The 13,545-nt window shown below is 28.2% G+C and overlaps 1 protein-coding gene across 1 annotated transcript in view; it reads left to right on the forward strand.

Annotated features, from left to right (window-relative positions):
* LOC142326045 (E3 ubiquitin-protein ligase CHFR-like) overlaps positions 1–13,545 on the forward strand; it is a 53,313-nt gene that overhangs the window by 20,460 nt on the left and 19,308 nt on the right. The window contains exons 5-7 of the mRNA XM_075368139.1: positions 87–204; positions 8,007–8,242; positions 11,512–11,719. Coding sequence (XP_075224254.1) covers positions 87–204; positions 8,007–8,242; positions 11,512–11,719 — 562 coding nt within the window. The remainder of the gene's footprint in view (positions 1–86; positions 205–8,006; positions 8,243–11,511; positions 11,720–13,545) is intronic.

Consider the following 13,545-nt stretch of genomic DNA (forward strand, 5'->3'; position numbering starts at 1 on the left):
TTTACATAATTAAAATGTTTTTGCTATTCTCTTTTGAAACTTGTACATTAATTTGCATTCATTTTATCAATTTTTTATTTTTAAAGCAATCATTAACTGATAAACTAGAACAACTCAAACATCAGGCAGCAAGTGATGATGAAAAGTACAGAATTAAAATAGCTGCTTTAACATTAGAAGTTCAAGTTTTGGAATGTCGTCACAGTAAGTTAAAAATTATCTGTAATCTCTCCTTTATTAGCATGAAATTAAATATAACTACTTATTCCAATATCTAAGATTATAATCTGTGTGAGACATAAGTAAAATTGTAAAGTTGTACTATCAATAATCAATATTTTGTGTCTATGAAATGTTATGTAAAAAAATATATTTATGTTTACATATGCTTAAAATTAAATAACATTTTTATGGAATACATGAACATTTAATACTGTAGATAAGCTATATACTCATATAACATGAGCTTGACCTTCCATGCTACTCTGATTAGATTTATAGTGCAATAAAAAATTTTCAGGATCACCTGTTACAGCTTTCATGGCAAAAAATTTAAAATTGAAGTAAGTCTTTGTCAAGTTTATTGTAGGTTAAAAGGCTATTAAAAATTCAAGTAACTGATATTTCATATTGCCATTTTAGATCATCTGTATAATTTAAGTAGTCGTTCATTAGTAATCAAAGGGAGTAAGGTCCAATGATGTAGATGGCCAATTTACCGACCCTCTACATCAAATCCATTTACAAGTGAGCACAATACATTTATGAAATGTATTGTTGCTAGAGTCAAGTTGATAGTTCATTTCAATTTTTTGCCAATGAAAAATTTTCAAGAACTAAGAAATTCATTGTTGAAAAATTCCATCTAATTTTTCCCCACAAGCTGTTCTAGTATGAAAGGGCTTAATAGTCTGTGACCAAGAAATGTCCTCCATACTGTACTTTGTAGAATGTTGAGCTGTGTAGAAATTCTTCATGTGCTAGTTGTGTAGGACTAAGCTGTACCACCTGAAGAATATTTTCCCATTCATTACCATGTACTGGTTGATGTTCAGACGAAACATGAGCACTTTACCATTTTACGCGTCTAGGATACCTACTTCAGTATTTTTCACTGTAGTTTGAATAGCTTTAATTCATATAGCTTCCACCACCTCACTAAAGCCGTACACAAAAATTATACCAGTATATTCTATATGAGAGCAAGATGAGGCATTTTTAAAAACAAAGAATTTAAAGCAGAATTTCACTTATTTTAAATTCAGATTCAATTGGAAAAATGTAAGTACAGTATAGAGTAAACACAAAATAAACTGCATAACTTGATTCTCAAAAATAATTAAACACAATCAGAATTAAATTAAAAAACTAAACCGCCTAATGTTTATATTCACATTCAAAAATTAATTAAACATCCATAAAAAAAAATATGTTTAGGGTTTTTTCACATTTGAAGGCTCTTATTCATTACTTTCAGTAGATTGTATGCTGAAAAGTGATAGTTACATCAAGATTCTGAAGGAAAGGGTTGTGACAGAACTTCAAAACAAATTCCCACAAGCAACAATGTTCCAACAAGATTTGGTAACATGCCATACTGCCAAAAAAAGTAGAAAAATTTTCGAAGAATGAAACATTGAAAACAAGTGCTCCTGTGTTCAGGCAACTCCCCAAACTTTAACCTAATTGAAAATATTTGGGCAACAGTCAAAAAAAGACTCAAAAATTTATGTAACACAAAAGTTGAACTCATTAAAGCAATACCAATATTGTCCGTATCCGTATTATTAATTTTAATGAAAGTGATAAGCTGTACAACACAATTTTTTGTATATTTTAGTTATGTTTAATAAAATGTCTGTAAATCAGCATTGTACATACTTATAAATTACCTCATAAAAGGATTTTTTGTTAACATTTAATAAATAATGTATGCAATTTTTATGAGTTAGTTTTTTAGTTTGTAATTTGCAAACCTCATTTTCTTTGTCAATTAAATTTTTGTTAGGAAGTAATTTATTTGCTGATTTTTGTTGCATATGTTATTTTTTATATAATTGTTAAGTTGACTGTCTTAAATATATTTTTGTGTTTAGTATGTACTTTTTTTTACTAAGCCAAATTACTTATTGATACAGTATTTAGAAAGAAGTAAAAAACCATTTCATTCCCAGAATGATTATTATAAATTTTTGTGTTGTAATTATCCTTACATCAGTACATTTCGTTTTAATTGAAAACTTCTAAATTAAACACTTGTATAAAATTTGTGTGTTACAAGTACATACATTGTTAGATGTTACAAGGTGAAACACATTAATATACATTTAAAACAAATTGAGCAATTTAAAACTTGCTTAAAAAAAGCTTAAAACTTGCAACTTAAAACCAGTCAATTAACTGGAGCTATTTGAGTAATACCTTTAACATTACTACCATTGCTGCTACTACTAGCACCATTATTATTTGTGTATGTTACTACTCTCGTCTGCTGTTAGTTGTAAACTGTTCATACTTCAGTTTAATATAATTTTGTTCTTTGTAGTTTGTGTGTTTTGAAATGGCCTATTTAATCAAGGAAATGGGTGCTATAGTTGGAAGATTATGTGCATTCTGGATCCTTTCAAGAAATGCATCAAATATTCATGAAAAAATGTCAGATGCAGTGTCGGCAAAGAGAGTAGCATATATATATTTGGTTAAAAAATGATAAAGGCAAACTTCCATTAGGATTCCAGAGGCCATATCCAATATTCAAATAAGAATTTCTGCCAGGAGAAAAAATCTACAGTTATAAAGTGATGAAAAATATACACTTTGCTATAAGATTCTTCACGATTTAAATTTGAATCCATAGAAAGGAAAAAACCTTTAATTTTAAACCAATAGAAAGGAATTAATTGACAGGATTCCCTAATGGAAACTCGTTTTATTATTATTAAATAATATTTTTGGAGCTTTACAGTTTTTTCCTTTAAATTGGCATATATCATTGTTGCTCATAAGATGTAAAAGTTTGATATTTTATTTGTGTACTGAGGGCTACTTTTTCGTGTTTCACTCACTATATATATATATTTATATATTTCTTTACACATATATTTAATACACCACTTGATGATTTTCAAATGACTTCAATGTTTTGGTGTAGAGAAATTATGGGCTTTCAGATGCCATATGGAAAACATAGCATATGCTTGTTACCATTATGGTTTTATTAAATTGTCATGCATGTACTGCTGCTCAGAAATTGAGATAAGTCAATTAATACCTAATTCAAGAAAATTGGTTGTGCTATAAACAAAAAATTTACCATCCAAATATATTCTTTTAAAGAAAAAATGTATTATTTATATATCAAATAATAATGATAATATTAACTCATTTTTTATGCATAGAATGTTCTACATATCAAGATTATGTAGTAGTAGCAGTAATAATAGTTACGTAGCATTTATGTTATGATAAGAATATTTATATTTCAAGATAGATTTCTGTCTTGAAATCATTTGTGTTATTTTGCACTTAATAATTGGTAAAATTGAAATAAATATTTTAAGATTGCTTGGTTTGGAAAATAATTCTATTTAAATAAAGATTTCTAGGCTTTGTTCTTGTTTGCAGTTATCTAATAGCTGTAATATTTATGTAGTATAACGTTAAGGAGTTTAAAGTACAATAGTTATGGAGAAGTAATAAGTGTTATAAGAAATATAAAGAACAAAAAGTCATAGTAGATCTTACTTTATTTTCCAGTTTGTTTTAACATAAATCATTTCACTTTATTATTGAAATTTATTAAAAACTGTTGAAAAACTAATTACAAGTACTCTTTATTAATTCTTTTAACCTAACATGATATAGCTTTGTGAAATACACAAAAAATTTCTAAAACTTTCTGTAACTGATTTTTAGTAATTGCCTTCGCTGGCTGTTTTTGTGATTAACAGTTTTCCAGTCATCAGCAATTTTTAGATATTTGTCTAATGGAATAAGGTAAAACTACATAAGATTTTTCACTATTATGATGAAGTGAATCTTTATGTTTATGCTTCACTTATTGGCTAAAATATACAGTAGCATTAAAATTAACCTGAACACAGATGTAATTTAATAAAATATAACTTTATTTAGAAAAAAAATCATACCTTTACAATTTGTGAATATCTAGTAATAAATATTTACTCCTTTATTTCTAATCACTTCATGTACGCTATTTGGCTTCAATTTAACAAGTGTATTGTATATTTTTTTTTATTTCTTCATCGTCATAAATTTTTGAGTCCTTTTTTTTTTACTGTCGCCCAAATATTTTCAACTGGGTTAAAGTCTGGGGAGCTGCCTGAACACAGGAACACTAGTTTTGAATGTTTAATTTGAAAAATTTTTCTACTTTTTTGGCAGTATGGCATGATGCCAAATCTTGTTGGAACCCTGTTGTTTGTGGGAATTTGTTTTGAAGTTCTGTCACAACCCTTCCCTTCAGAATCTTGATGTAACCATTACTTTTTAACATACAATCTACTGGAAGTAATGAACAAGAGCCTTCAAATGGATGTTTAACTGATTTTTGAATATGAGCCAGTGATGTATTTTCATTTGATGCTTTTCTAATGTGTGGAACTCTTTGCCCCTTATAAAAATGTGAATCGTCGGGAAACATAACATTTTTCCAGTCTTCTTTGGTCCAGTTAGCATTTGCTTTGGAAGGTTTTTTTGCACATTACTGGTGTTGAAAGCTGCTTTTTAGATGGCTGATGAGCTTTCCATCCAGCTGCAAGAAGTTGGTGTTTTAACATTTGTTACAAGAACCCAGTTTCTTTATATTGTTTTAAAATATCATTCACTGTCCCTAGTCCAATACCACACTTGGAAACTATTTGTCATTTTGTCATCCAATATGTTCAGAAAGAGAAACAATTTTTATATGTTTTTTTGGAGTTATGTCCATTACTATACATTCAAAACAGACTAAAAACTTTAAAATATGATTTTGTGATAAAAAAATGAAATAAACTTTCACAAAAAACTATTTTGTAACATGAAAATTGCTAAATAACCAAGGAACAATAACTACACATTACACAAACAATTTAAACAAAGGGTGTGGTCAAGTAGTGTAGCCATAATGTAGAAATAAACAAAAAGTTCCCTGTGTCTAAATTAATTTGCATGCTACTGTAGCTGAACTATTATAATTTTGCTTCTACGTCTTGCTAGGTGGGACACAGTAGTAATGGAAGGTCAGATGAATTATGATGAAGGCATTTAAAATGATTCAGTTCCTTATCCAGTTTCTATGAAAACCAATTTTCTGTTTCCAGTTCCTATTCCTATTGTAGCATGCTGTAGTGTGTGATAATAGGATTTTAGTGATATAAAAGTTGAATAAATTTATACACTACATTTAAATTTAAATTTCCCTTTGTAAATTTGAACATCGATAAACCTTTATTATAACCTTTTCCTTAAAATCTGTTTTAATAAGAAAAAAAATTAACATTGAACTTCTTAATTATAACTTGAAGAGGAGTTTATTGATTTACAAAATGTGAAGTGATACTTGGTATTAATTCACATTTATTATGTATAAAACATATATTCTGTTTAGTAATAATGCTCATTAAATAAAATCATTAGTATTATAAACTTTGTATATGTATCAAGTTTTAAATTTTGCTTTACTGAGTTTTTAAAAAAAAATATTTTTACTTGTAATTGAGAATACGTGAAAAATAGATAAAATACAGCAAATAACAATTTTTAAGTTCATTTCATGTAAGATGACTTACCTTTGTGTTGAAAAATGCTGGTCTTTTTTTCAGTTATATGCATTTTTCAATTTGTATTGTTAATAATTATTACCCACATATCCACGTTCTTTGGTAACGATTCTCTATTCTTAGAGTATCTTTGAAACTATTCTCCTTGCTTGTTACTGATGAGTCTGTATTTTCTGGAGTCCAGATGGATGTGTGTAAAGTGAATTTTTAAAGACATTGTAATCTATTTTGCTCTTCTGTTACAGTTTCCTGACCAAATATTTCAGTTATTTTCTTTGTTGTTTAGAAAACCACCATATTTTAAACGACTTTCATGAACTAGTTCACACTTGAAAGTTAAGTTTAGAAGCAATTTTATTATTTGTGAACCCATAAAAATAATTCCCATTAGTTTAGTGTCACTCAGGTTAAGAAAAGTTGAATAGTGTTTAATGCCGTAAAAGTTTCTAGAAGTCAATGTTTTAGATGAATACAGTCATACTACTATTAGATAGGATGATGTTATCATCAAGATCAATGGCAAGTCTTTCACTTGCCACAAACTTCTGCCATATTAGGCAGTTTTTTTTTCTATGTAATGACATAAGACATTTCATTCCTTGTAAAAATTCATGTAACTAACTTTACTTTGTAAGTAAAAAATCTTTCAGATCACAACATATTTGTTATTTTAAGTTAAATGTTTTTTTGCTTCTAATGTTAAAACTGTAATTTCATTTTCTTTTCATAATAACTGATGAGCTAGTAGAGTTGATGAGTGTTTATTGCCATTATGTAGCCAAACTGTTTCAAAGCTGATATGGGTGAATTGATAAAGAGACTTCTTCGTGATTATATTCAGTGTAAAATTCTGTTACTACACTATTAATACATGTGCACACAAGCACAGACACACTCACACAATGAATTGAATTTCACTAAAATTCAGTTACATAATTTTATAAGAATTTTATTTCTAATTCTAAACATAGCAAAAATCAGTTTATTGTTACACCACCTTGTTATATTAAAAATAAATATTTATTTTGTATATTGCAATAAATTCAGTAGAATGAAAATATAAAATAACAGTAATAAAAACAAGTTAGTTTTCAAAAGTTATTAAAACCAAGTGATAATAATTTAGTTATTTATAGAAAAGCCTTAATAAAAACAGAAATTAAAAAATTAACATAAAAATATTGATTAAAAAGAAATTTTATATATATGTAGCTGTATATGAGGGTCATTCAGTAATAATTAAAGGCACAAATAGCTGTGGAGGCAAAACAGTTTGTAAGAGGGTTATGATACTTTCAGAACAGTAAGTTGGTAACCCTTGATGACTTTTTTTTGATCAGCTGTTTGAACGAAATAGTTTTGTTTATATTCTCAAAATTTTATTTTATAACGGTGAGTTCTCTTGAAGTTTGACTCTGTGAACAGCATGCAGTGATCCAATTTTCGTTCTCTGAAAAATCAATTAAAATTTACTTTAATATGACCAGACAATATGAACTACTGACAGTGTGAACTGCAGAAATTTTTACGAAATTTTAAACTTCATGACTGACAAGCACCATTCTGGATGTCTAGTTGAAGATTCAACTCCAGCACTTCAAACTCACATAATTCTCTCATTCAAGATCGACAGATTGTAGTTGAGATGATTACTGAAAAATTTCAAGTAAGTGTTGGTACAGCTCATAACACTGTTACCAACAAACTCAAGTACCGTAAAAAAAAACTACAGTATGGGTTCCAAGGGAGTTGACAGCTCACCATTAGGGAACAAGACTTCGAACTTGCACAGAGTTGAAACAATCGTAACAGGAAGATGATGCTTTTTTACACATTATTCTTATCTTTGATTAGACATGGATTTACTATTATGAATTGTAATCAAATAGGCAGAACATGGACTGGAAGCATATGAGTACAACTGTCAAGAAAAAAATTCCAAACCCAATCATCAGCAGGAAAAATCTTGATGATAGTCTTTTGGAATGCATTTTCTAGAAAATCAGTGAACAGTAAATAGTGCATACTGTCGTGATATGCTTATCAGTAAAGTGAATCCAGCAGTGTTGAAAAATGCCCGTGATCTCAGCACAAAGGTATCATTCTGCTTTTCAATATTGCCCGCCTCGCATGTATATATTGGAATCGCATGTACATATTTTACAAATTTACTTATGCTTAGTTTCGTAGGCAAGTAATTATGATTTTATTTTCTAATTTTAGAATTGAATAATGATACCATTGAAGGTTTAAAAAATGAATTAACAATGCTTAAAACATCAATAATTCAAAAAGATCATGAGCTGAAAGCAACTGCCAGTTTATTGTTAGCCGCTAAACAAAATGAGGTCAAACATAAGGATGTTGAAGCCGAAGTTTTAACAAAAGTTAGTGTTGATATTTTGGATTTTCTTGAAGCTGAGTTACAGTGTTCGATATGCAGTGAAATAGCAGTTGATGTAAGTACTAAAGTAACATAAGAATGAGAAGTTGTAGATTTTACTGTTGCTTTGATTATTTTGTGTTTCCTTTTTCCATTAATATTTTAGCGGTAATTATATTTATTTTTCTTATCTAGAATATACATGTTGTATACCATATAACACTTTTTTATGTTAATAACACTGATTTTATTGTTTGTGAAAAAGTTCATGGTCCAAGCCAAAATACTTTAGAAAATTTGGAACTATTGGCAGGCAATTCACCTGCAAGAAAGTCAGCACATTTTGACAATCTTGGGGCTGTCATAATATGACTTTCAGTTTTGTTGACAGTTATCTTATATTTAATATAATATATTTAATGATATTATCTTATGTTTAATGTAAATGTATAATTTAGTCAAAAAATTGAGATGAAATAAAGTCTGTACCAAGATAATATGAGATTGTATATCAATACAGATGTTATAATTACTATCTCATAGTAATTTCCATAGTAATTTTCATAGAGTTTCCATTTTGAATCACTTGGACAGTGATAGAGAAATTTAAATACAAGTAGAAGCAATTAATATGACACAATGGGAAATAAGTGGAAGAACAGTAAGAATACAACATAATGCTAATAGAGGAAAACTTACGATGAAAGTACATTAATTGGTCAAATGAAAAAAGAAATAATTGAGGTGATTGAGAAATGTTAAAATATTGAAAGAAAGAAGGATAACAAAAACTTGTAATATTCTTAAACCGACTTCCATACATTATCTCTTGTCTGTATTCCGTCATGCTTGATATTTGTGTTTTTCTCTTGTAACTATTTTTGACAGACATACTCTACAACATATATGTGTTTTTTTTTTTGTTTTTAGGATATAAAATTGTTCTTCAAACATATTTATTTTATTTTCAATGATATTGGGTATGATTATTACTTAATAGATAAGTAAGTAATGATAAATAAGTCACATTAAAATGTAACTAGCATTGCAGGTGGTATCATTCAATAACAAAGGAATACAACTTCTGGTGCCATCTTATGATAAGTGTCTCAAAAATAGCTGGAACTTGTAGTAAGAGAGAGTAAGATTTATATTTCAAAAAGCAATAAAAATTTTACTCAAGTGATCTTTTTTTTATCTCTTTGGAACTTCCTTTTTGGTTAAACTATCAAATATTCATGAATATATATATAAAGTGAGTGCATATATATATTCATATATATATATATATATATATATATATATATATAAAGTGAGTGATATATATATATATATATATATATATATATATATATATATATATATATATATGAATATATATATGCACTCACTTTATATATTCATATATATATATATATATATATATATATATAAGTGAGTGAATATATATATATATATATATATATATATATAAATCTATTTTATTTATTCCCTTCACTAACAAGCTGATATCCAGTTATAGTCAGCTGAGCTATAGTTAATGATAGATTTTTGTAGCATATAAAAAATGCAATGCCTGACTAGGATTTGAACTCAGAACTGTTTGAATGAGAAATGGAGATAGTAGCTCTCTATTAACCAGATCATGGATTGGTTTTCAATCTTCTAAAAATAATTATAATAACAAGAGGGGGTAAATTAGTTTAGTAAGTATGCTGTAACACTAAAATTGTACATGTCATCTGAGTGAATTCAACTATCTGTTCCATTTTAAATAAATTTTCTTGCAAAACCTCTAATACTCAATAAAATTGTAATTTAGTGACATAATTTTTCACTGAAATATTATTGTGTGCTTATTATGTATTATTATATGAAAGTTTTAAAGGTAAATTATAATAAATATATTATAATAATATATATAAAAGATGTGACAAGTAAGTTTATTCAGGTATTCAGGCAAAAAGCCAATGAATTTTTTTTAAAAAGTCAACATATTTTTTCAACTGACCCTTGAAGGTCAAATAATAAAATTATTATCTACTATAAATAAATTTTTCAACATTTACAATATGAATATAACTAAAAATGTGAACTATAAATTGAAAGTGGGACAAAACATAGTAGTTAACCAAATTAATTTACATTTTTAAATCCCTTCTCAGTTATACACAAGCTGTAGGTAGATAAAAACTTGTTTAAAAATCGAAGGTTTAACCTCACAAGGCTAAACCTTCGATTTTTATATGATGTAGAACAACAACATGGCCATTGTGTTAGTCAGTTATATTTAAATCTCATGTTCAACAACATCATTCACTAAGCTACTACACGGCTGAGGAGGGGGGATTTTGTAACATATTAAATAAGTAAACGTTACCTGGGGCTTATCTGAGCTGTGGATGTTACAGAATATAATTCTACTTAATTCATTAATAAATCTGGTTATTTAAGTCATAAGTGATGTTATTGTGTTGAAAGAGCAATCTTGTGGCCAGTAGATCTGAAAATTTTCTTCAAATTGTAGATCAAATCATTAGAAGAAATTCACAGAATGATGCAGCAATAGATAATAAACTTGCTTTTGGTAATGATCTAACAGTACTTCTTGAGAATACTGGATATTTAAGAATAACCTTACCAGCTGAACAGTATTCTTAAATTTCTAATGTATGACGATAAAAAAGAATGTATTTATTACATTGAATCATGCTTTGATTTTGATTGGTATCATGTTTATTGTGCTTTGAATTGAATCATGGTTATCTCTTACTGGGCAAAATATCTTGACAAGCATGTTGTCTTCTTTATTGGTAATACTGAGAGACATATTACTCATAATCATTCAGTTAATTTTATGTTTTTTAGATTTAAAATGTTTTTTACTTTAATAAAAGTACCATGAAATCCATTCTTTCAGTTTCAAAGTATACATATTTATATTTTGTAAATATCACTGTATTTTTAATTATTAAATGTTATCAGTCATTGAATCTTAAAAAATTGTCTTAAATTGATGTTTATTAAATTCAAGAAAAGATTGTACAGTAAAAATAAACAGCATTCTTTTGCTAAGATTATGTAGGGTTCATAAAGAAACCAAATTTGGATATATTACATTGCCTAATTTAATAAAGAATAAAAGTTCCTTTTATTAAATTTTTCGTTTTAAAAATTTCCTCACATAAATCTTAAAGCAATTGTCATTCAAATTTATAGAAGCAAAACGTTCCAAAATATCATAAATTGTCTAATTTATGGAATGGATTTTAATTATATTTTGAAATTAATAATTTTTAAAAAGATATAAAAATATATGAATGTGCTGATATTTTATTTTTTCAGACTGCTGTATTGAGTTGTACACATTTATTTTGTTGCTTTTGTATTATGAAGTGGATTAAAAAGAAAAAAGAATGTGCTGTTTGTAGAACACCAGTTAAAGAAGTAATCAAGTCACGTGCTGTAGATACATTTATTGAAAAAATATTAGAAAAGTATTCTCCTGATACATTAAAACATCGTAGGCAGCTTTTGGAAGAAAGGAAAGCTGGTAACTTTTTTAAAATTAATATTTTTACTTTGTCCTTAGTTTATATTCAGTTAACATTTTCTGGTGTGAACTCATGAACATTATCACATTCATAGTTTACCAATCACAGATGTAATTTATGTGGATATGTGTTTATATATATGTGCATAAGCTTTTTATTACAGAAACTGGTTTTTATAACTAAAAACCATGATGTTAACTCATCATGGTTAAAACTAGCCAAAAGAGTCCATGGAAATAAACCCTTGTAGTTAAAATAACTCAAATTATGTACTGTATTATACTTTACTTTTAGTATTATACTCTATCATTTGTGTTTGCAATATGGAATATTAAAAATAGTCAAAATGTAATACTGTATGTTTTCAACATTTTCAAGAAACTCGCTCATGCAGACTTGTAAACTAAAAATAACTGGCCTAATGGACCAACACAAAATTCTCATCATGGGTCTGCAGGAAATAAGAAACACTGACCCAAGAAACCATTGAATGTCAAGGATATAGGCTCTACAAAGGTATACCTGGGAAAAGAGTCCCACAGCTTAGAACAGGCTTTTAGTCAGCCTCAAAATAATAAACTCCATATAAGAATTCAAGTCACAATTCCCAAGAATCTCAACATTCACCCTAAAAGCATCTAATAAAATCTACAGTATAGTAAATGCCCATTCACCCAATAATAATAAAAAATAACTCTCTAAAAGACCATAAAGAAACAGAAATGTTCTGGGATCTGCTCAATCTGACTATAAATAACATCCCCAAAAACCATGTTAAAAATTAATCTGAGAATTTGGTGCCGAACTAGGCAGAGAAAGAAAATACTGTGACATCATCGGAAAATGGCCTGCCAAAAAGAAAAACAAATATGGTCAGAGACTCATTGGTCTCTGCAGAAACCACAGCCTTATCTTGAAATCCACATATTTCAAGAGGAAACCTCAAAAACTCAAAACCTGGAAACACCCTGACTACACTAAAGAATGGCAGCTAGATCGTGTCTTCATGAACAAACACTACCACAAGGGATCTACTAGGTAAAAGTCTTCCAAGAAGTAGACACAGGCTCAGATCACTATGTAGTCAAAATTAGAATTAAATTTACTGCCCAAAGATAGCAATAAAACCAAGCCCGTAAAACTAAAAGAAAAATGGACCCTCAAGAATGAAAATTACCAAAAAGCAACCAAAAAAATAATAATCATGGATAAATTTGAAGGTCTAGTCAACAACCTTAAACAGATCACAGAAGAATTAGCCCCAATAAAATCCTATAAAAAGTATCAATGGTGAACAGCAAATGTGATAGTACAGTGGAGAAAAGTTCCTAAGCATGGCTATTTCATAAATCCCAAAAATCAGAAACGTTCTTCTAAAATCTAGTAAAACAAAGAAAAGAAACCACCTGAACCTAAGGAGAATAAAAAGATAACACCTTAAAGACACACTGAAGTCAATAGAAGAAGAATACAATAAAACATAGTTGAGAAACTACTACAAAACATTCAAAAATCAGTTCCAAAAATACAAACCCCCAACCCTACTAATAAAGAATGAAATTGTAAACTGGCCCATAACAATACACAATGCAGAAATCGTAGCTAAATATTTCAACAAATTTTTAAATTCTGAAGAACCGTTAGAACTCCTAAACTTCAACACTAACACCCCAATAACAACACAACCAGAAAACATCAACCCTCCCACAATAAAAGAAGTCTACCAAGCACTAGATGGGATGAATTACGAAGCAGCGGGAGAAGATTAGACTTTTGTTGAGATCTGGTAACATGCAGGAAGAGCAAAAATTGCTCTTCATAAACA

Source organism: Lycorma delicatula, chromosome 6, assembly GCF_047948215.1.
Source record: "Lycorma delicatula isolate Av1 chromosome 6, ASM4794821v1, whole genome shotgun sequence".
NCBI lineage: Eukaryota > Metazoa > Arthropoda > Insecta > Hemiptera > Fulgoridae > Lycorma > Lycorma delicatula.